A 24,407-nucleotide genomic window follows, 5' to 3' on the forward strand; every position below is an offset into this window, starting at 1 on the left:
CTAATTGGAGTCACCGCAGCGATTCCAGAACTGAGCTGGTGTAGCAGAGCAAGATCTGGCCCTCAGCCTACTCCTGTGCCATGGGGAATAGCAGCAAAGATGGACTGATTAACACTGCAGGTGCATTTCCATGTGAATGTTTTAGCTTTGGCACCAATAAATATTGGCTCAGTGATTTGCACGGTGCTGCACGTCTGGTGACACACACAATGAGTAACAGCCCCCAAACTACAGCTTTTCTGGTCGGGAGGATTGGCAGTCTCAGCGGATGCAAAAAGCAGGCTGGAATGTTATTGTTCCAGCTGCATTTGAGAAACACCAAAGAACAATAAAAATAGGTAATTTTCCTGCCATGCTTAAAATTCGGACCAATACATTATTCACCAGCATGATCAGGCTATAATGAAGTTATCATAATGTACCATTGTTATGTATTAGCTGGGTATTACAATGGCTATAAAACAAGAGATAAAATATTGACTTCCCTTTTACAGGGCAATAGAAGCCGAGATTATTTCTACCACATAAAGTTACAATGTAATAAAGAGGAAGTTTGGGATTTAGTTTCTCTGAAGAGGATAGAGTGAGGGATCCATTTTCAAAGTTGGATTGTTGCAGCCACTGATACTCAGAAGATGCATCTCACGACTATAAAATATTGCCATATTTGCTAGAATTGCCTAAGCTTTCATAAACACATTTGTAAACAGCAATAAGAGAATTTGAGCCCATTGTGAATTGTCTGAAAAGCAATTTGTTTGCTTTGAAAGGAATAAAAGTGAATGTTCAGCACTCATTACAGCAAACACAACTGTTCAGACACACTTTCTCACTCATTTTCTCAAACCTATCAGGGTGCACAGTGCAGAAAACCCAACAGACCAAGAAGTGTAAATTTAACTGCTCTGTGAAGCTTGCAGTAAGCTGGGAAAACCACCCCTGGGAGGTCAACATTGCATTTCCTCCTCTCTGTCCCCTTGGCTGTGGTGGTGATGGTGTGGGGCAGCAAAGGATGCTGTAGGGTGTTTCTTCAGAGGTATTTCTGTCTCACAGGGACTCAGAGATGCTGGATGGTGGCCACGTAGTCACTGGCCCATCTCTCTTTCATTCACTGAAAGAATCTTTGTCAAAACTTTGCTTTTTTCCCTGGGGTAGGACTGTCAGTGCTGAGTTAATGGACTTGATGATCTTAGAGGTCTTTTCCAACCTTAATGATTCTAAAATGGGACCCAGCTCCTTGTCCCTGGGGTCCCAGAGAGCTGCTGATGCAGCTACAGTGGTGAGAAGAAGACAGCCTGGGAAGAGGGATGTCCTACATCTTCCCTACTGCTGACCCCCATGCACAGGATAGCCTGTGGCTTCCCAAGCCCTGGCCAACACGATTTTTAATTACAGAGCCTCTACTAATTTATCTTATATCCATCTGGAAAATCCAGACCCCTCACTGTAGACAATGATCACAGTCAGAGATATCCAAACTAAAAAAAATCCCTTTATTCCAGTGGTGAACTTTGAGATTAAGTATTGAACACACACTTGTGAATTCCTTCACTGCACCTCTCCCCCCCCTCCTCAAAACCAGGTGTGCTCTAAATGTTAGAAGTTCAGCTGAAAGAGAATTCATTAGAAGGTCACCTGTGATAGCAAAAATTGGCCTTTAAGTTCAGTAGAAAGTCGTTAGTGTATCATACACAGCATTTTCCACTCAGTTTAGGAAGGAAAGATGCACATGCTGTGGTTGGGACATCGTCTGGGTGTTAACTCTTAGAAACCACTGGGAGGAGCAAAGTTTGCAGCACCCATCAGGTGCAGGGCTCAGAGGGACATCCCGAGGGAGGCTGCCCTTGCTGCTTTTTTTCAGTAACATCCATCCCTGTTTTCATTCCCCACTGCCTTTTGCTGGGCACTCAGCCTCTTAAACGTGTGATGGAAAAGTGAGTGCTCCTCAAAAAAGAGAAATTTTTGTTTGCTCCTTGTTTCTGTCCAGGTTTCCTCAGCCCTGCCCCATCCTTAGTCCTGCTGATGGGAGATTTGCTCTTCACCTCCCAGCCTTGATGCCTCTGTCCCATCTGAGCTTGAGGTTCAGGCACGGGGAGAGGATCTCCGTGATGGGGGACGGTGAAACCACCTCTGCCCTAACGCCGTGTTCAGCCCATGTTGGAGAGGAGCTGCTCTGCCAACCGTGGCCCCGTGGGCCAGCCCGGCGTCACAGGCCATTAATCAGGGTCTCCATGCCAAATAAAGCTGTCACTCAGCAAGGGAGGCTCCCAGCTCTGCTAAATCCAGCCACTGACAACCCAGGACATGGAGAGCTGTCAGTTATTTGGGTTTTAAACACGAGCCGTCCCCTCTTGGAGCAGGAGAGCTGGGTCATAAAGCTCCCTCCTAATTACACATTAGAAGGTTTATGAGGGGAGAAGCTGCTGAGAGTTAAGGCCCGGCTGAACGCCACTGGTGTTCCTCCTACAGAGGACACAATTAAAACATGGCTGTGTTTGTCAGAGGCAAAGGGCTGGATTATCATGCAAAGGAGTGGAAGGACAAGAATGGGAAGTGAAGGCTGACAAACTGTCAGCCCTGGTGTGTTGCTTGCCAGCAGAAGCAAAAAAGACCCCATGGCAGATGCCGGGGATGCAGCTGCACCCTTCACTTTGAATTTACTGACTTCTGCTGGTTCGTGTCCATGTTTGACACTGCACTCCCTCATTTGGTTAAAAATAAATAGAAAAGGAAGAAAACAGAAAAACACTACTCAAGACACCAGAAAGGAAACTGAAGTGAGAGCTGCCCTCGGGGCGTGGGAGGCAAAACCCAGCATTTATGAGGTAGACAATTCCTGCTCCAAGAAGATGGGTTCTTTCCCAAAGTGTCTGTTGCCTTCATGGAACGCATCAGCTTGAAAGCTGGAGAGGGACTTTTTACAAGGGCATGGAGTGACAGGACAAAGGGGAATGGCTTCAAACTGCCAGAGGGCAGGGTTAGATGGGATATCAGGGAGAAATTCCTGCCTGTGAGGGTGGTGAGGCCCTGGCACAGGTTGCCCACAGAAGCTGTGGCTGCCCCCCCCCCCAGAGGGGCCAACAAAAAAAATGGAGCAACCGGGGGTAGTGGAAGGTGTCCCTGCCCATGGCAGGGGGTTGAAAGTGGCTGATCTTTAAGGTCCCTTCCAATCCAGACCGTTCCATTAAGGTGCAATTCTCTTCCAGATACCTGACATCATCCCTTGTTTGGGAAAAGCACACAAAGTCCAAAATCATAGTGGGGAGAGGAAGCAGAAAAGGAAATCTCCCTCTACTTGTCCTGGGTCAGGGAGGCTCTTTCTGAGGTGACAGAAGCTAGGAAGATATGGCACTTATGGATGTGGTTTAGTGGTGGACGTGGAAGTGTCAGGTTTACAGCTGGACCTTAGGGGTCTTTTGCAATCTAAATGATTCTGTGAGGCAGATCGACCCAACACCAACATGGCTGCTCTGCACAAGCCCATCCATGGATGGAGGTCTCATGGGGCAGCTCCATATCCAGGTCCACTTCTGGCATGTGGATACCCAGGGTGTTACACAAACACCTCCCTTGCAGACGGGGGTCACTGGGAAGGCAGCTCTGTGTGAGACTGCTGGGAATGTACGGGCCACGTGCCCACCAGTAAAGCACAGTGAGAGGAACCTTTGGATGTGACCTGGAGCTGGGAAAGGTAAAGACAGCTTCTCCGTTCCTCCCAGCAGCACTGGAACCTTAATGTTGCTGTGCCATTTGTCTTTTGCTCTGTATGTAAAAGCTGAGGGCACAATCTATTCCCCATTCCTCAGCCAGCCCAGCTGATGTCTGGGGAACACTTACAGTGGCAGAAACAGAGCCTGCTTAATTGCATTTCTTGTAATGCACAAGGAGCTAAACTGGAATCCATTTCTCCAAGGACAGAGAAGTTGAAGGAAAAGAAAAACTCTCCTGTTTCTGTAATGTCTTCCTCTAGCACAGATCACTCTGGAAAAAGTATTGGTTTGCCTGCTTCATCCCTGTGAGTGTACTCAAAATGCAGAGGAGGTAGTGAGCCTGGTCACCTTCCATAAACCCAGCAGAGAAACAGGGAAATCAAATGAGCAGTCTCAGCTGCCTGCTGCCACCATTGCTAAACCCAGCAGGGCAGCGGAGCCCTGGGAGACACAGCAGGGCTCCAAAAAATTCGAGGGGAAGTGACAAAAGGGAGTAGGGTTTGCCATTTCTGACAGAAAGCCATCCTCCTACTCTGATGGAAGCGTCTTGGCAGGGAACGACAGCAGGGAAAATGAGATGATACAGCATTTAACGTTTGGGGTAATGAGGCCTATAATAGATGACACTTGAGATGTGAAACACTAAGGTAGTGGTATTGCATTTAAATATTGGCAACAAGCTAAATCTTTTCATCTGTCTGCTCAACGCCCCTTTTTTGACCTCATAAGGAGAAATATCTTTTCCTTTCTTGATTTACGTGAAGAGCACAAGTCAACTGCTCTTCTCTTGGAACAACAGCTCCTTAAAAACAAATGTTGCTCCAATCCACACTCTACTACCCATATAAATCAACATGCAAAAGCAAATTCTTAGAATGATGTTAAAACAGGAGTTGCTCTGAATGACCAGCCCTGACAGGAGGAATTAGTTCCCTGCTTTTGTTAAGCTCGTAATTCAGATTTCAGACTCTTCCGTGCAGAGATGAGGAAGAAAAGCAGCACAGAGAGGAAGCCGATGCTTGGGTGGAATAAGCAAATCTTCCAATTAGTCTGTCTCCTCTCCTGGATCACATTTCACGCTTCCTACAGCTGCAACCAGAACGAAGGATGAGAATCCAGCATACTAATGCCTAGTTCATTCGCTACAGCAGCATGAATAGGATTAAAATAATCTGAAGAGGAATTAAATGCCTCAACAGTCAGGTTGCAAGAGTGGGAGAATAAGACCTCTTGTGTGCGTTTCCAGGATCAGAGGAGTGGGGCCAACAGAAGTGACCCAGGGTTAATGCAGCTCAGACCTGCCTTAGAGGGACTATTTTCTTCCTACTCAAGAAGACTGGGCCCCAAATCCTACATCCTTAGCCATGAGCTGTGAAATGTTGGTTCACATCCAACGGGGAGTCAAGTGGATGAGCTTCCAATGTCACCACTCGCACGAGCTGGATTTCCAAGCTTGCAAACAATCTGTACATGGGCTGCAGGTTTCCCCCTAAAATACTCTGACTCACAAAAAGCCTGTCTGGGGGCAACGTAAGCTGGTAAGTGATTTTAAATGAATAGGTTTGGTTTAACTTGCTACCTAACAGTGCTGTTCAAATAAGAAAGTATTTTCTACTTTTGAAGAAATAAGGACAGAACTCAAAAAGCTGATGTAGGTGAAACAGAAGCACAGCAGTGTCATGTCTCTAATTAAAAGCAAACCTGATCACTCTGGGAAACCCCAGTGCTTTGAGAAGGTACATATTTCCCTTGCTTTTATTGTGAAAACAGTTGTCAAGTTAAATGACAGAAATAAGAAAGAAATTTTAGGATCAGAGCAGAGCCTCTCTACAGAGCAAATTCTGTCAGAGGCAGGTATGGAAATCTGCATCTTCAGTGATGACCTTGATAATTTTGTTACTGGTCTGGTTAAATGTAATTAAAATCATTGGTTTTAAATGCAACCTTATAGTAAAGACACAAACAAGAAACAGGATCCTCTATATAATCAAACAGATAAGCATTCATTTAATCAATATATAATCAAGCAGTGTGTAAGCACCTAGAAGTGAGAAAGAAAGAACCAGCAGCCAAGATGGCTATGTCAAGTATAAATCATGTCTAATTTCCTTCTGTGACAGAGTAGCAGACCTTGTCAATAGAGGAGAAAGAGCAGACATCATCTATCCTGACTTCAGCAAAGCTTTTGACTTGGTGACATTCAAACACGGCCCACGTGAAACAAGGAGCGGGTAGATGTATCACCAGCTGGAAAACTGTACCCGGAGAATGGTTATCAACATTCCCTGTCAGAGTGGAGGGAAGTTATCAGGGGAGATTACACAGAGGCCTGGCAGCACTCACTGGCTTTCCTCAATGACTTAGTTCCTAGGAAATCCATGCTTTTTGAATTTGCAAGGGGTACCAAGCTGCGATCAGGCTGGAGCACACACTGGCTTTTAAAATTACCTTGGCCAAGTGGGAAATACTTGGAAAAAGCAGAGAACAGCTTCACTAAGATGCAAATCCCAGAAGCAAAGGAGCTCTGGGAGAGCACCAAGAAAAACTGTGGTGATGGGGGATTCCTTCCCCCCGCCTCAACGCCCTCCCTGCAGAACAAATGGGGGAAGAAATGAGTATGTGCTGCTGAAGCCCTGGCCCTATTATTAACATTAAAACAGTAATTAGCTGCTGTGCTCTGCTGCAGAAGGAGACAGATTTCTATCTGTGGTCCTCAAAATACAGCTTGCAAATACTTATTAGTCCTTGCGCATGAAAGATGCTGTAAGCATTTAAATGAGTTTTAATTATTAACTATATTAGTTCATCTGTTGGATGATTTTCCAGTGATGTAGCACAGTGAAAGCCAGAGTAGTCGGGGTAATTTTCTGTGACTACTCCTAAAGAGGAGAAAATATGCAAAACCACATAATAAACCAGTAACAGCTTAATGCTGGCTGGAAACACGTTCTCTCAAAAAAATCCCATTACCTTACTGGGATGGCAGAAAACCTCTCCACTTCATTATGGACTGAGGGAAGGGAACTGATGCCACCAAACTCCCTTTGTTCCCCAGGGCTTACCTGAGGGTCGTGCCTCTATAATGTAGCCAGTTGTGGGTTTTTCACCTGAATCTCCCTCAGTCCATTGCAGCGTGAGCCCAGAAGCAGATTTTGTCACCAGGATTTCCTGAGGGGAGCCAGGAGACCCTGAGGGGTGAAAAGAGAGTAGCAAATGAAGGTGGCATTAAATTGCAGCATGAATTGCTTCTATTGAGAGAGGGGAAAAAATTATCTTGCAGTGTTGGTCCACAAATATGCAACATAAACCATCTCTGTGGGCTACTGACCTGATTTGTTCACTAGCTCCAGTATGAGCAGTTATGTATCAATGGGGTTTACAGGTCATAGGTTCATAGAATATCCTGAGCTGGAAGGGACCCACTAGGATCATCAAAGTCCAGCTCGGGGCCCTATGCAGGATAGCATGAAACCAGCCTATGAGGTTCACGGAGAGAGTCATGGGGACATCCACTTCCCATTTGTTTGGGAAGATATCATGGCCATGTTAGAAAGGAGTCCTGATCTGCACTTGTCTGTGGTGTGGTGTGAGAGTTAGACTGTGGAAATGAGAAAGAACCGAAAACTAGAACTGTGGCCACTGCACTGATGCTCTGTGACTTACCTGACAGGTTTGGTATCATTGGAGGGCATTTACCTTGTTGGATTATCTGTTTATCAAAGTCACTGATCAAATAAGAAAACCAGCTCTGGGTACAGACACTGAACCAAGTGGGGAACGCTGCCCTGCAGCTGCTCTTGACGCAGCAGGAAATCCACAGATCTCTCCCTCTGAATAAGCCAACGTGTCAGGAGAGAAGAATTGTAAATTCTTTCTGGTTTTGCATCCAGGAACCTCTGCTTGTTTCGGCAGCTACTCCAGTTCTGACTCCCACTGCAGAGCAGTACAATCAGAATAATGCACTGCGCTGTCAGGCTGCAGCTCTGAAATCCCTGGCTGGCCTGTTTGCATTATGATTTATTTACAGCGTTTTGTTTATTCACATTAGACTTCTAGCTTTCAGGAAAAAAAAAGGAAATATGTTTTTCATGGCAGTTGTGAAATGCACTGAATCACGTCCCGTGACTCAGCCTCTCCTTGGCTTGGAAATTCATATGAAGCCCTATGTGCACCATTCCCTGCTGGTGCCCTGTGTTGGTAGAAGTGATTTGTGACTTGTGATTTGCTTTTATAGCTCCCCTCACCTTCTGCTGGCCCGGCTGTGATGTTGGCTTGCAGTTCAGGTCCATAGGCAATGGTTCGGGCTTGCACTCGGAATAAATAGGTCATGCCCTTGGTGAGATCCCGGACCTTCAGCCAGCGCTGCCAGTTCCCTTTAATATCCACAGTCACCACCTTGCTCACCCCTGGAACAGCCATGCAGATAAAAAAATAAGAGGGAGTTTCAATGCAAAAATAGAAATCAAGTGGAGCTTATTACATCTAGATGGTAAGTAAAATTATCTAACAGTTTGCTAAGAAAGTATTTCTTACAATTAGCAGAAGTTTAAGTAGTGATAATAGGCAATTTTCAGCACTGATAAGTATAATTAGAGTTTAAGCTTGATAAGTGGGTACTGACAAGGAAAAAAACCTTACAACACAACTGGGAAATTACCAAGAGACTCCATGTAACTTCACTAATTATTCTGGGAAGAAAGGAGGAGGTAAACGAAGAGGAGCACACATTCCACACTGCTTCCTAAATAAGCATTTCTCTGTTGTTGCTTCCCCAAATAACCTGCAACATGGTCTGGAGGAGGAACAAGGGCCAGGTTTGTTCCATTCATCTCCTCCTGCCATGTCCACCATCCCCATGTGGATGGAGAGTGAAGGATGTGCAGCTCACTGGGACCTTGGGGCTGCAAATGTCACGGCAACAGGGGATGCAACCAAAGCACTGGGAACTTAAACAAGGCTGGAGCTGTGACTTGTGTTTCACTCTTCTCCCTCTCAGAACTTTTCTTACAAGGATCAATTAAAATCAGAGTTGCTACCTTCACCCAGGTTCACAGCTAGTATCACCTTTAGGTTCTCAATGCTGCATAAAGGACCAAGGGACAATGAGTGGTTTGAAAACAAAAATCTGCTTTTCACTGAAATTTTCTAAAAGTAAGTCAATGAAAAGAATTTGATTCATAAAATATTTTACAGAATAAAAAGTTCAAATCTAGAAAGTCTTTCTGGCATTTTTTTGGTTCTGTAGATGTACATGACACATTTCAAACCAAGGAGATAGGAAGTAGGAGAAGGTTTTTCCCACTAGAAAGAGCTGCTTGCTAGTTTATATTTCCAAAAAACGCAGAAGGAAGATGTTTTCAATCCAGATGCTTATTTTATGCAAATCAAGATGATGCTTTCAGTTTTAATCACTTAAATAAAGAGTAATGTCCAAGCAATTTCTGTTCAAAGTTTTCTCCCAGATACAATCTATAACTCAGGGAATCTTTCCTTGGCTAACGAGGAAGCAGTAAAAGCGCTCCATCCTTCCACAGGTGAACTATTTCATTTCTCTGAGACAAATCAGGAGGCATTTGTCATTTTCAAGTTATGTTCCAAAAAGGAAAAAAAAAAAAAAAAAAAGAACTGTTCAAAAAGGCTCTGGGGCAATTTTGTTGTCTATTATTGTGTAAAACATAACAGTGTAAAGCTTAAACAATAAAAGGTCAAACAGGGATAAGACTGTGCTAAAGAACCGATCGCTGCTGGAAAGCTTGGAAAAATGGGCAGGTAAGTGGTGGCTTGTGAATGGGAAGGCAGAAGGTGTCACCATGGGAGGACGCTCGGCCAAAAATCAAGGATGGGTGGAAAGTCAAAATATGAAGGAGAAAAGCTGCAGAAGAAGGTCCAGTCCATGTAGGTTGTTGCACTGCAGTGCTCACACGGAGGAACGTGGATTCTATCCCCATATGGGCCATTTACTTAAGAGTTGGACTTGATAATCCATGTGGGTTCTTCCCAACTTAGAATATTTGTAAATCTGTGAAAATGATGGCATCAAGGAAGGGATTCTTCTCCATGGCAGGAGGATAAGTATGTTTGCTGAAAGAAAAATGCTGGCACAAGAGCAAAAGGTGGGTAAAGACTGGAAAATAAATTTAGGCAAAAATTTTGCATCTGAGGGAGAGCCCTCCATAACCTTCCTGCTCCCATCAGAAATCTTCCAGAGGGGAAGGAGAGACAAGCTGGAGTCAGGGGCAGCACAAGCAGAGGTGGAGAAGAGAAGAAAAGACAACAAAGGTCCTGAAGGATGTTAAGTCAAATGCGTGCAGAGAAAACATGATCTGACACTTCCATATTTTCAGGGGAAAAAAATGTATTCTTAAACATTGCATAGGAATGAAGAAAAGGGAGGAAATGCCCAACCAGCCTGAACCTCCTGCATACCCTGTGCATATTTCTTGGTCAGAATTAGAAATGCTTCCTGTATTAGCTCTTTGTGCTCTGACCTGCCAGCCATAAAGGCTGACAGTGCTTTTATTCTGGTGTTTTCAATCCTGAGTTTAACTTTCTCAGTGCATGAGACATGGATATTTAGACAATATAGATCATTATTCCTTACAGAAGAAGCAAATGCAAGTGATTGATATCCTTATTTCTTTGGAAAAGAGTTTAAAATGGATTGGCAATGGCTGAAATTACTCTCCCTGCTGTCACGCTGCCAAAGCTGGACATCCTATTGAACTATTGGCAATCTACCAGCAATATAAAAATATTAGTAAGTCCATCCACAAACTATGTCATCTTTTCTAATTCACCTTTGGAATGAATTTACATTTGTTTTCAGAGAAACTGCCAAATCCTCCTCCGTTGCTGCTCTGGCAAATTAATGAAGCGTTTGTGGCCAGCACATTGTTGTGGTTTAACTGGAATCTAGTGCTGGGTTAAAAATGCTGCCTGAAAACTCCGTGTGAAGAGGCACAACCACGTCTCTGTCCTGTTATCCTCCCCTGTAACAGCAGAGGTGCTACCAGTGATGACCAGCACATTTGATGCCTGGGCAATCTCTGTGATAACAGAAGTGACACATGACGTGATAAGCAACACAAATGTGCCTGCCAACTATTCTGGGATGGAGCCTACTCAGCAGTTTCAAAGGCAGACCATGGAGACAATCAGGCACTCCCAGGCTGAGCTTCCTCTTTGCCCAGATCAGGTAATGACGGCTGTCAAACGACTTTTCAAATCACACAGACTATAGTTTGTGCAAGAAAGTGAGAGAAGACAAGACAAAAGCTATATCCCACAATATTATGGCTCGCTGAAGCGTTTTGGCAAAAGCGGAATTGTTTTATTTACCCTTTGCCACCAGGCTTCTCTCAGAAAATGGCAGAGAGCAAGTAGGAAATTGGGCAGAGATGAAAGGTCCTGCAGTACTATTGTGTCATTTCTCCATGAATATGTATGATCAGAGGTCTTTCTTACCCTGGACAGGAGCCAGAGGCTCGTAGACGACTCGATAACCCTGCAGGACTCCATTTGCTGCTGCTGGCTCACCCCAAGATACGTTGAGTGTAGTGCAAGTGATTTCAGAGAAGGCCAGGAAGCTGGGAGCACTGGGTGCTGAAAGGATTGCACACAGATTGAATTGCAGCAGCAGCAGTCAATCTGATATACATATATATTATAAAACATTGCTTTATTTGCCCAGCCTAAATCTAAAGGAAACAAGCTGAGAATGGGATTTGTCAGTTGTATCCAAATGTCCTGTAATCAGTCAGAAACGCAGCCTGTCCTGAAAATACAGCCAGTCAGCTACAAAACTGAACTTCCACAGCAAACAAGGAGGTAGGGCATGGAATGGAAGGGGCCTCAGAAGGGTGTTATGGGAGCCACCTCCTCTTCACAGCCACCACCAAGGGCATTGCCTTCACCCTGTGCCAGACTACTCCCAGCACATCCAGCACAGGGACTGCTCAACCCGACTGGGAGGCTGCTGATCCAGCTTTAAAAAAAAAAATAGGGAGGAATTCTAAAAAGCATGCTAATTGTCTCACAGGATTGTCATGGCAAGTTCCAGGCGCTGGAGATGAGTTCCTTCTGATTTCCAGGCGTGACACCAGAAACCAGAAACAGCCACAGTGTTTCCTTCTGGACCAGCTTAGTTTAGGGACCGATCCTTCTGCCACTCCGCTTTCATTTCAGCTGTGTCACTCCCTTTCCACACACTCCACTTGTTTTATGCTTTTTTTCCCCCTTTCAAGACCTCTACAATGTAAATCCAAAGAGCAGTGCCCTCCTGCCTGCCCCTATTTCCCTTGGCCCGTGCCCAGGTGAGCAGGCCAAGGTCCCGTACCCGCCTGGTGCGTCCTGCCCTGGGCAGGGCTGCTCCTGGGGCCGTCCCCGGCCGCGTTGAAGGCGGAGATGCAGACCAGGTACCGCGTGTGGCTCGTCAGGTTCTTGAGCCGCACGGTTGTCTCCGGGAGGAAAAGGACCTTCACCTTCTCCGTGTCATTCAGGGTGTCGCTCTCCCAATAATAAATCTGTTGGGACAGCAAGAATCCCAGCATTATCAACGTTGGAAGAGCCCTCTAAGATCATGAGTCCGACCATTGACCCCCACGTTCCCAAGTGCCACATCCACTCGCCTTTGGAACACTTCAAGGCTTGGTGATTCTACCACCTCCCTGGGCAGCCTGCTCCCATGCCTGACCGTGCTTCCTGTGAAGAAATTTTTCCTAATATCTAATCTGAACCTCCCCTGGTGCAACTCAAGGGCATTTCCTCTCATCCTGTCACATGTTTTAGTATATCCTACACCTAGAAGATATCTGGGGACTACAGCTAAAAATGTCCAGGAAGATGGTGCAATCTTGTCTGGACTCCTCTGTTAGTTGGGATACTCAGATTTTTCAGCACCTGCCAAATCTTTTCCTTTGGCAAATTCCCCTGAGTCCAATGACCACGTAGCTGAGTACATCACTCAAAAATAGAGCACAGCTTGAAGAATATGGCCTAATGACAGCAGGTATGAGCTGCCAGAATTCAGTGAGGAGAAGTCCGTTTAAATACTCCCTTCAATGCAAGCTGCCTGTCAGCACTGGCATCCTGATACACCCTGATGGTCCATAACTCCCCATTGCACACAAACAGCACTGCCACACCACTGGTGTTCAAAGCACACCCAGGAAAATGCCCTCCTGAAGAGGGTAACAAAGATTCTCCCTAAAGTTCCTTGAGGTGCTTTCCCCCCTTCTTCCATTATATAATTTTTACCCTGATGCCATAAAATTAGGCTTCGGAGAATTTGTTTCCAAGCAGGTGGTGCCAGCCCTATTTATTGGACAGGCCTGGCAGCGAGAGCATTACAACCAAATCTGGCCAAAGCAAGCCAGAGAGTGGAGAGAGCAAGCCAAGGCAAGACTCCACCTTGGCTCTCCAAGCCAAGCTGCTGAAACCATCTATATACGTACAAAAGGGAAAGGACAGGGATTGATATATAAGGATGCTTGTTACTGCCAAGAAGGGATGCCAGATTATTCACATTGGCTTGGCTTTCCTTCACTTATGGATCTAAATTCATGGAGAGAGGCAGAGCCAGACACTGAACCCAAGCCAAGCTCCAGTGTTTGTAGACTTGCCCATTCCCACTCTCTGAGGGTCCATTGTCATGCTGGAGGTGCTGAGCAGCGTGTCTCTGCAACGTGCTCACCTCCTGCAAACCGAATGCAATTAATACTCTGATTTAATTTAGTTAAAGTTAAGGAAACGAAGCAATGCTTCCAAAATTTGACCTGGCTCAGGCTTCTAGCTGGAAGAAAGTTCTGCTCTTCCTAAAGGCTTGTAACATTTGATGGAGGGAAAGCTCAGTTAATTTTCTTCAATACATTTCTTGCCCCCAGCTCTTGTGTATCTGTGTTGCTTTTTGGAGCAGATACGTTGCCTGCATAAGCGGAGCTGCTTCCTTATCTGCATGCTCTGTTTCCCCATGTTCTCCCTTCTCCATAAATAATGACACACTCTCCCCTTTTCTCTCCTCCCCTCTCCCAATCTCTCTCTTTTGCTTTTGGGACTTGCTGCTGTTCCCTACTGCAGCCTGAGCACGGTTTTAAGTTGCCTTATGCGGCGAGGGCGACTGCACTCTGTAGAGCTCTCTCACAAGTAAATAGCAATGCCAAGCAAGATAAATAGAAACAGGAGGAATGGGAGGATTGCCTTGTAGCCTTGGATGTTCCCGTTCTGGCTGTCGGCAGGAGGGGGGTCCCAGGTGAGCTCCAGCTGGCTCGCGGAAAGGGAGTTGACTTGGATGTTCTGTGGGGCCAGTGCCGGTGCTAGGGAGGAAGAAGGACAGAAGAATTAACAGTGACAAGCAGAATTAGCTCATATCCAGGTTTTCCATTTGCAGAAGGACCCAGGGCAGACTCTGTTTATGCCACAAGTCAGCAACGAGCCAGCCCCGGGGTATCTGCGTCATTGGGATGTCTCGGCACAAGAGGCGCGAGGAGCAGCTGAGCCTCGGGACGCAGGCTGGCTTAGACACTGAATCAACCCAATCCTGACAGCAGCTTTGGAAAAGAAAGGAAAATTTTGGTTTCCTGGTAGTTTGGGTCTCACCTTTGGTGGTGGCTGATCAACTGTTCCTGGTGAGCAAGGCAGCCCCTACCACCATCAGCCCAAATCCCACTCAGCAGCAAGATTTTGGGGCAAAATACTGCCTAAAATTACCTCCAAACCTAGTCAGCTGCTAATCAATTCACCAATATTTTATGTATGATGGAGTGACTCTTAGTTTGCTACTTGATAGCTCCACTTTGATTACACCTCCACATGCACACACAGGCCCTCTTTGGCTCCTGATGGCATTTCTTCTTTGCATTGTGCTGTGCTAGAAAACCAATCTTTGAGTGCACCTGGGTCACTCTATCCCTGCCTTTGTCAGGATCCAACTTGGTGCAGGTGGATTTTCCTCCCCAGCGGCTACTGAGGACGCTCTGTTCTCCTGACCTGCTGTCTGTGCCTCCGGCAGGTTTGAACAAAACAGCTCCTGTTCTGTTCACAGAAAAGGTGCCGAAGCGTGTCCTGGTCAAACTCCAGAAGTGGGGAGAGAAAGGCAGGGCAAAGGCTACGCTTCTCCTTTCTCTGTGTTCACGGTGCCACAGCCTTCAGCCAGACCCCCTGAGAAAGTTGTCTCTTTTCTCTCTGCCCCTTTCTGGGCCATAAATAGAAGCGATAAAATATTCACCACTTGCACTGGATAGCCCCGGTTACCTGTTCCTCTGGAGACTTCTTTCTTAAGAGAGAATGACCTTCATAAGTCACACTTTTCTACCAATACTCCCTCCCCCCAGAGTTATAAAATAAAAAAGTAATTAACACCCACTCAGCCTGACACCAACTATTTATTTTGTTCTAACTGTGTGGTTTCCATATTATCACTGCCCACCCTGCCGTTAATGGAAATGTTAATAACCAGCGCCAGGTTGTTGTGACAGATGCTTGGGCTCATTATCAGAAATTCTTATTTACCGCTCCATTAAACGACAGAATCGCACAAAAAAACAATTCAATCAAAACTAACTGGAGGAATTTTAACAGCCACATTAATAATCCAAAACATAAATAAAGTTAATGTCTTTTGCATGTTTGCCATTGGCAACTCTATTGCAAAATTATTGCTATACAATTAAAACGTGAAAGGTAAAATTGAAAATAGCCTTTATCCCAGGGCTCGGTTAAAACTCTTTATTTATTGTGGGGTTTTTGTTTCCTTTTTGGCTGGATGGTGAATGCATGAGGTGACAGTGACCATCAGTAAAACCCAGCTTGGTCACAAGGATGCACTTGTCTAATTGTTGCCCTGCCTTCTGTGCTCATTGCTTGGCTGGATGCCCTCAGTTCAAGGGAGCTCTGTTAGGGACCAAAAACCTCAAGATTTTGAGACTTTCACAGCAGAAACCATAGCGTGAGGCCAAACTGATCACAGAGAGCAAAGCTGAAAACACATCCCGGAGATCTGCCACGAAGAGATGCTCAGGGAAACAGGAGTGTGTACAGTCACAGAGGAAAATGGGTCGCTTTAGCAGCATATTTCCTTTCTAAGGAGTCACACCACTGTATGTCCTGAGCTGACAGCTTCAAAGTGCTCTCAACACCCAGGTCTGAAGCAGCACCTACAAGAGCATTTTTCTTGGGATGCCATGTGCCAGCCTGGAACAAATGCTGCTTCTGAGACGCGACCATCAGAGGAGATGGTGTGTGCAACCTGCTGCCAGAAAAACACTGCTTTTCCTCAAGCCCTTCATGCAGCACATCTAAGAAACACAGTGGTTAAAACCTGCCAGTGATAACTCTGCACTGACACGCTGCTGGAGCTGCATTTTCGCTGGCACAGCGGCAGAAAATTTGACGGGAGGAATGAACAAAAAAGTGTGGAAAAAGACATTTCTCTTGGCTGCCTCAGAGCCTCCACGAGACGCAAATTGTTTGGTTTTGTGCCCTGTGAGTCTGTCCCTCTGTTCAACTTTCAAAGGCTGAGGTGTCCCTCATCCTCTAAGCACAGATTTCTTGTTGACAGCGAGGGACAGCAGAAGAGTGCTGCTGATGCTTGATGTGGCTCTGCGCCGACAGCACGTTCCATCAAGGGTGAAGTGAAATACTTCAAAAAGAAGTAAACACATCCCTGAAGACTCTACCTGTTTGCAACCCCAAACCATTCCCTTAATATATGGATAGCCTGTGCCAATAAAAGCAAGCGCATTTTAAAGGTGAATTCAAAACGCTTTTTACCTTCTAGGAATGCACTTCAAGATTACTGAGCTCGGAATTTTTCATGGCTGTTGAAATCTCAAATACATAAAAAGCAAGGTTAGAGCTGCATACCTCACACTGCTTTAGGTGTTAGTGACATTATCAACTATAGCAGGAGTGACACAGACCCCCGAGGGTCCAAACACAGCTCTTGGCAGGTGGAAAGCATTTCACTTTGCCTGAAAAAATCGTCTGTGTACTCATGAGGTCGAATTCTGTGCACGCATCCTGCCTTGGAATCTCATGCAGATATTTGTTAACATTTCTTTTCTTATCTGATTTCAATTTACCTTTGAGATTGTCTCCTTGAAACTCTCCCTCAGCCAAAACGTAAGGAGAACGACTGAGCAGGTTGTATAGTAATTAGTAACAAATAGTAACAAATACGGGCTGGGCTGCTGCTGGCAGGATCACGTAAAGACAACAAATCTATCCAGAAACGTGGTGAGAGTGTCAAAATGAGCCCATAAATAAAGTTACGCATCTAAATCCACATTTAAACATACCACTGCCCTCATTTCCCAGCTGCACTGAGCAGGCTCTGCTCACACTGCAGGCAATTTGAGCTTGCAAATGCTTCTAACCTTTAAAGAGAAGGTGCTCAAAATCCCCGGTGGCCTCCCTGCTCTGGAGCTCCGTGCTCTGCAGAAGGTTTGCCTCAGCTCTTCTCGCTTGGGATATTTGTTCTCTGGGCTGTGTGGCACCCAGAGCTTTCCATCAGTATGGGACTACTATTCCTTTTCCCAGTGACAGTCGCCACGATGCTCTGTGGCATAGGTAGGCTACAAATCCTTGTGATTCATTGGGCAAACTTAATAACTGGTTTTGTGAAGCATTCCTCACTGCTCTTACATCTGCTCCAGTTTCTGGGGAGCAGAGGATTTCTCCTCTACAGGTTTTCTAATTGTTTCTGCAGTGGCAGTATTATTGGCAGGACATTCACAGACAAGTTTGGGACAAGATTCCCTGATACTCGCACGCCAATTTAAATAAACATGCAGGCCAAAAATGAGGAGAAAAATGCACTGAAAGAGACTGAAGATTTTCTGTGCATCAGCTTGATCCCAAACAATCCCAAGCAAATTTCTGTTTTTAAAGACCTCTGATCCTTTTCTATCTAGCAAGTGTTTCCCCCCAGTTCTTCAAAGCATGACTTGGAGAACATGCCTGCCTTTATTCCCTAGTAATCAATATGTTTGCATTTTGGTGTTAGTAGCACCTAGAGGCCAGAATCTCATTGCACAATGTGCTGCATAAACACAGAAGAAAGACACAGTTCCAGGCCCTCAAATCCTCTAATCTGTCTCCACATTACAATGGAGGGGTGGTTGCAGCATGTTCTGACTATCAGCTGCAATTTTACCTGCCTAGTGATTAACAACAAGGGAGAAGGCACAGCAATACTCAGTTCAGCGTGTGCTGATGGTGAAATCTTGCACACTAGAGCCTCCAAAGTTTACAGACCCATTCCTGGAACACACAGGCATGGAAAATAGGGCTGGAAAGGGTTTGGAGAAGGCTCAGACATCACCCTCCTGTGTCACACCGGGATCAGCTCGCTGGTGAGATGTTCATGTAATCTCAATCACTGACTTCTTTCCAGATCGCGCTGTCATTCCCACACAAACTCTGCCAGCACCTCTCTACTTTAACAACTCTTAAAATAGGGGTTTGTATAATACCCATATTTTAAAAATAAAAATAAACAAAATAGGGATATCTATAATATAACAACAACTCATAAAATAACTCTCATATTATTCTTTTTGATCATAGTCTAACCTAAACCATCCTCGCTGTATTGAAGTTACATCCCTGCAGTGACATGGAGATTGCTGCTTCTTCAGCTGCAGCCACTGCCTTCAAGCTACAGTGTAGATAAGCAATAGTTTAGTGGATTATAAAGCCAAACACAATCCAACAAACAGAAGGTCACCAGATAAAACAGTGAGACTGATCTGCAGAACAGGCAAGGTGGAGCACAAGGGGTTTTCTTGCAATATGGGCCTAAAGAAGGAATGCGAGGATGGTACCTCCCAGGAATAACCAAAAAGGTGAATCTGCAGATGTCTGCAGTCACTCCTTGCATGAAGGAAAAGTGGCATGAGAGAAAAATGTTCAGTGTTTATTGGCCATTTTCTTACAGAGTCTGGGGAAGAGCAGTGAGAGGATCGGAGCTTCCCCGTGCGGCAGAGCCTCGGTGCCACCAGGAATGCTGTGTGAGTGATGCCGATTAGCTCAATAACAATTAGTCAACTGTGCTTCAAAACCAGCTACTGCAAAGCTGCTTTCTGCTGTGACAGAGCAGCACAAGCTATATTTAGAATGTAAAACACTCTTCCCACTAATTTCTGGCTGTTTTAGGCTGGGCTTTGTCTCGTGATGGAAGTCAGTGCTTTTTCCGTGGGCTGCACTTTCTGTGGTTACTCAGATGTTTTTCAGAGGCACTGAGAGATGCAGAGCCACATTCCAGGGATGTGGGTCTTAACCCCTCCAACACACTCCATTTGCTACGCTGGGCCTGAGTGCTCCTACCCTCTTACTCAGGCACAGCAATTTGGCACCAACAGCCAGTGCTCTGCCAGGTATTAACTTTGTCAGGCTTGCGACACCCTGAGACACAAAATGGGTCTCAGGAAATACCCCTTTTTCAAGGGTTGTTGATGTATGTGTTGATTTACACGGTTGCATAGATCAATGTAAGAGAAATTGAAACATTTCCTCTCGTACCAATGGAAGTGAACACAATAAGAACTTAAAAATCTCTCTCACCTTCGTGAACGCTGAAGATGAGAGAGCAAAAATGCAAAAATAGAAAGACGTAGAATAGAAAGACAAAATATAGAAACCTATTTTAGTGGAGAAGAAAAGGTGAAGAGAAGAAAAAGAACAGCTGTCAGGATGAGGACTTTGGGAGTCTGGAACACCTGCAATTGTTTTACTCTGTGCCATCTAATCTGGGTAGGCAAACACTTGGCTCTCTCTGTATACCATATTTAGCACACTAGCTGTGTTTTGCCACATCAAATTTTTAAAGGGTATTAAAGTCATGAAGAAACATAAATTAAAGCAGCTGCAAATGATCCCCAAATGTAACATCCCCAGCTTCTTTGCTTAGCACTGGGAACCTTCCCAACGTTGGCACAGGTATCATCAGCACCTGCAGAGACACAGGAGGGAGGTGGGGGTGGAGGGAGGAAGGAGGGAGAGATGACATTCCTGCAAACTGAATTCCTGCAAACTGAAATGAAACAAGGACTAGAAATGAAGTATCTTTCCATGGACATAAAGTTAGGGGGTTACCTGCCAGTGCTGTTTTTGAACTGAGGAGGCATTTTCATCCTGTTCCTCACCATCTCTTCTGGTGGTGGTGAAAACGCTGTTGCTGTGGTCCCTACTCTTTTAAAGTGGGTTTGGATTTCCCACGTGCGTGAGCCGTGTGCAGTCTGGGAATTTCACGGGGCAGACGTGGTCTGGGTGATGCAGGGGTTACTGTGATTGCAACCATGGCAAACCTCTCAGAGCAGTGTGTGAAAGAGCCTGCAAACAAAAACTACACACTTTTCTTTTGCTGAATTCCACAGTTCTACTCAGCAAACACAACCCTGGAACAGGCTATCAGATTGCATACTGAGATTATCCATCAAGGGAGTGAGAGAGCCCCGGCCCAAAAGTAAAGCCCTCACAGAACTGTCAGACTGCCTCTGCAAAGGACGTACAGGTGGTTAAAACAAGAAGGGGGGAATAATAAAATGAGCTTTTCCCTCTATTTCTTTCATGTCAACAAGGATATGATCACACACAGGCAGGCAGCCCATCAGTCAGCAGAGATGGGCCATGAGCAGGAACAGCAAGAGCCTGACAGCATTAGGTATGCACAAACAAACACACAGGCACAAACCTGCAAGCTAAAATCCCCTCTCTCTTACATCCATGCAAATTAGGGATAGCTCCTGAAGCCCCCTCTCCCTTACATCCATGCACATTGGGGTTTTCTCTGTCGAAGAGCAGACCCAGTTGTGTAAGGAGAGCAGTGCCAGCTCTGATGAGCGCAGAATTCGCCCCCAGGAGGTGCTGAAGGTTGTTCAAGGGATGCTGAAGAGCTGCTGCGTGTTTGATGCACTGGTCTGATCCTTTCTCGTGTGCAGTGGGAGCAGTACAGGGTAGGAAAGCACTGCCCTGCATTCTCTTACAAGTCTACCCATTAGAGAACAAAATTACTGATTTCGGATTATTCCCCCACACTCTCCAGGACCCAAAATTCCTCCTCCTCTATTTATAGTCATGCTCCACTTCTTATAATTTGTTAATGCCACATTTGAATATCATAATACCACAAGTTCATGGCAGCTGACAAAATCACCCATTCACATCCACCAACAGCAATGGCAGCACCTACTAAAGTGTAATCAGCACCAGCAACTCCTCCTGCTCCACTGCAGCCAAGAGAGTGCATCAAATAATCTCCACTGGGTTTGCCATCTACCAAATGTCAAAAGCTGTACCAGAAAAAAGTCAAAGGGCACAGGTGGGATCTATCCCCAGAATAACCTTTTGCTGTGGCTTTAATGCCAGTTTGGGTAGCTGGCCCCCACGAGGGATTAATTTAGGATTTACAGATTGCAACTGTCAGGGAACCCCAGGGAGCCCCCAGAAGACTGTGTTCTTGCACTCCTGGGGAGAGAGAGATTAAATTTAAATTTTCTTGACTCTCAGTGAGAGTTTTCTCTTCCTTTCTTTATTTTTCATCCCTGAGATCATCACTGTGGTTTTACACCCCCATATCATCTCAGTGTCTGGACCGCTGTGGCCAAAATATTTTAGACTATTGCTAATTCATACTTTCATAAGAAAAAAAGGCAACTTTTTTTTGTTTCAAGTCTACAACGGGCAACCTGAAAAGCCTCCAGTTCTGTGATTGATGACAGATACAGCAAACAGATGTCAGAGAAGAAAACCAACTGTGTTTCTCCACAGCTGGCTTCACAGCAAAGCTGTACAGAGGAGGCAAAGCCACAGGAGTTGAGACCCATATGAAAATACTTACAGCACAAATTTTGCTCACATATCCCAGGATGACTGCAAACAAGCAGAGCAGGACTGCACAATTATGCAAAATAGAAATTTGGCTGCAAATAGAGCCCTTTAGTCAGAAGCACTCCAGCTCCAGCCTGTGGCTGCTGGAATAGGGGTTATCAGCCAGGGGCTTCCCCACTTCTTTACCAGGGCAATTTCTGGTTCATTTGACTTTACTACTGATAGCTCGTGTTTTTTGAAAGGAAGGTTAATTCCTCTGCTTTTAATGGAGTAGCTGTGCTGGCAGTCCAGTAAAGCTTTGCATACACGATCAGGCTTCTCCTCCCTCCGCCCTCTGCTCTGTGCAGGGATGTCCCTGCTCTCAGCTCTTCACAGGCCATAGAACACTGCAGCAGAACAGCTCATTTGTCCTTCCCCTCCCACCAACTGCAGCACAAAGCCACGAGCCCTCATGATGAATTTGGGCACGGGAGTCTGCCCGTCTCGGGCTACAGTCAGCACCAGAAAATCAGCATCAAATGGTTGGGGTTGTGAGTTCATCATCAGAGCAAAACGCTGCCCGGCAAGCACAGCCCAGCCACAGCCAGGGACGAGCCGGGGCAGAGCATCAAAACCGCGGATATTTTTGCTTGGACAGAAACATCTTTCCTACATTGAGACGTGATAAAAAGAGGCAATTAGACCCGAGCTAAGCAGGAGCTGCCGCACTGCATAAAGCATTGTGCTGTACCAAAGGCTGCTGATGACCAATATTAACAACTTAATGAGCTGTTAATGAGGCGCGCGTTCAGCTTTTACTTGCAGCATGAAAACATTGCAAATCATTTTAGGGAGCTTCTGGACTGTCAGTGGAGAATTAAAGATGTCAAATAAGCCCATCAAATCTATGTCTCAATCTGGACACTGCTTTCCAGTGCATTCGCTTAAAATTCCTTCTCCTATATGGTAGAATAACTTGCTTTGACAGCACTACGACTCTCAGACTTTGCTTCCTTCTGTCTTGACATTAGATTTCAGTCTCCAGAGAGCTGCAGGGATGTCTTTTTGACATGTTGACATTAAGGACACTTCTTCCACAGACTCACACTGGCACGGTTACTTTCTGCCTTGCCATTGGAAGAGCAGCCACTGAGCTAAGATACCAGATCTGGAAGTCTAATTAGCAAACCTTCACATCATCTGTAAACAGATTAAGAATATAAAATTACCCTTAAGAAATAGCCAGTTTGAGTAGGAAAGGGAGCCAAGGCTTATAGAGAAAATTCATTTCCATAACTCCCCAGCATTGCAGCAATACCAGTAGCACACAAGCAGTGACTAATGCTCTATGTGGGCCCACTTTAGTTTGTTATTTTTTACTGTCCTGCCACAGCCCTGCAGGATTAGATCCCACAGCCAAGTGCTATCAACACTCCTGTTACCTCCAGTGGAGCTGCATTGATGGGAACAACAAATCCAAATTGGACTTGCTGCAGACAAGCCCTTAGTGGAGCCCCAGAACACAGAGTGAACCTGGAGAAGCTTAAAATCCACCAAGAAACACTGATGGGATGTGCTGAGTGGCCAATCCTGCTCTCAGAAATGGGATGCTGTTGGGATACAGGCGTATTGGTTTCCAAGAAAAGCTGGAAAGATCTTACTTGCCCAATCCAAACAGAAAATGTCTCACCACTTCTTTTTCTCTCCATCTTCCTACAGCTTGCCTTTCTTGCTCTGCTCTGACTTACTCTGTCTTTTAGCACGTTGTTGGAGAACATGGCTTGCATCTTTAACTCCAAGCTCAGAGGAGACCTTCTCCTTCCTTGAAGAGAAAGACACTGGGGACAGGATGGCAACCCAGTGTCACTCCTGGAGCAAGGCATTCCCAGAACTCCAGGGTGAAGCTTGTCCTGAACTGAGCATGACATTGGAACAGCTCTGCAGGTTCTTTAAAGGGGAGAGAAAAAAGACAACCAGTTTCAAACACCCTGCCATCCCCCAAAAGTAGCCTTTTACTGATGGTCCAGAGGCATCAGCAATTAAAAAGCAAATACCCTATTAATTCAAAGGCTCGGTGATTTTAAAGTGCCAAAGTTGCCCTTTGTTTAAAGTTTGAGCAAATGAAACCAGTAATTTATTTACCATTCTATTTCCCAATAACTTCCCTCCATCCCCTTTTGTTTCTCGAGAGAAGATACTCTCCCCTAGGCTGACAGGTTTTAGACTACTGCAATGTGAAATGGCCATGATAATCCTTCTCTTCCCTCCTCCAGTGGCATCTGGGATGGCACTGCCCACCCAGCTCTTGCAGCTGTGCCAGCAGCAACGTGCTCTGTATCTGCACAGGCACAGCCAGCCCACGTGTCCCACGCAGATAGGAGAAAACAGCCACGGGGCCACGGCAGGATGGAGGCTGCCAGCTCCAGTGTGCTGGAATGTTGTCATTCCTCTCGCAGGCTGTTACCAAGGGGGCACAGGGGACTCCACACAGCATCTCCTCCGCTGTGTTTGGGGCAGGGGAGGAGATAAGGCTGCTGTGCTGTAAGAGAAAGGGGGGCCCCAGGCAGCGCTGAGGGACCTCCTTCTCCAGAAAGCGACCTACGGTGGGGAGGTGACTCCATGGGGGGAATCTGGAGTGAACACAGAAATGAGTGAGGCCTGAAGAAAGAGATTAAAGCACCCAAGGGCAAAGAAGCCTTGTCCTGCCAACCTTCCCTGCTTTCAGCACGGAGACAAAGGGACATAGCCCCAGCACAGATAACCAGGTAAGAAGGGACAAGAGCTCTGTGCTGGAAGCAGTTTCTAAGGGGGAGTGAAGTACGTGGAGTTCAGTCTTTGCTTCCTTACAAGGCTTCTTTGTCCTTATCGTGGCTTGCTCTCTCAATGTAGCCTTTT

The 24,407-nt window shown here is 45.7% G+C and overlaps 1 protein-coding gene across 1 annotated transcript in view; it reads right to left on the reverse strand.

Annotated features, from left to right (window-relative positions):
• SDK1 (sidekick cell adhesion molecule 1) overlaps nucleotides 1-24,407 on the reverse strand; it is a 388,322-nt gene that overhangs the window by 19,538 nt on the left and 344,377 nt on the right. Inside the window, 5 exon segments of the mRNA XM_017734101.1 lie at nucleotides 6,773-6,898; nucleotides 7,955-8,116; nucleotides 11,175-11,312; nucleotides 12,046-12,232; nucleotides 13,905-14,020. Coding sequence (XP_017589590.1) covers nucleotides 6,773-6,898; nucleotides 7,955-8,116; nucleotides 11,175-11,312; nucleotides 12,046-12,232; nucleotides 13,905-14,020 — 729 coding nt within the window.

The sequence above is a fragment of the Corvus brachyrhynchos genome, unplaced genomic scaffold (genome assembly GCF_000691975.1).
Source record: "Corvus brachyrhynchos isolate BGI_N302 unplaced genomic scaffold, ASM69197v1 scaffold5, whole genome shotgun sequence".
Taxonomy (NCBI): domain Eukaryota; kingdom Metazoa; phylum Chordata; class Aves; order Passeriformes; family Corvidae; genus Corvus; species Corvus brachyrhynchos.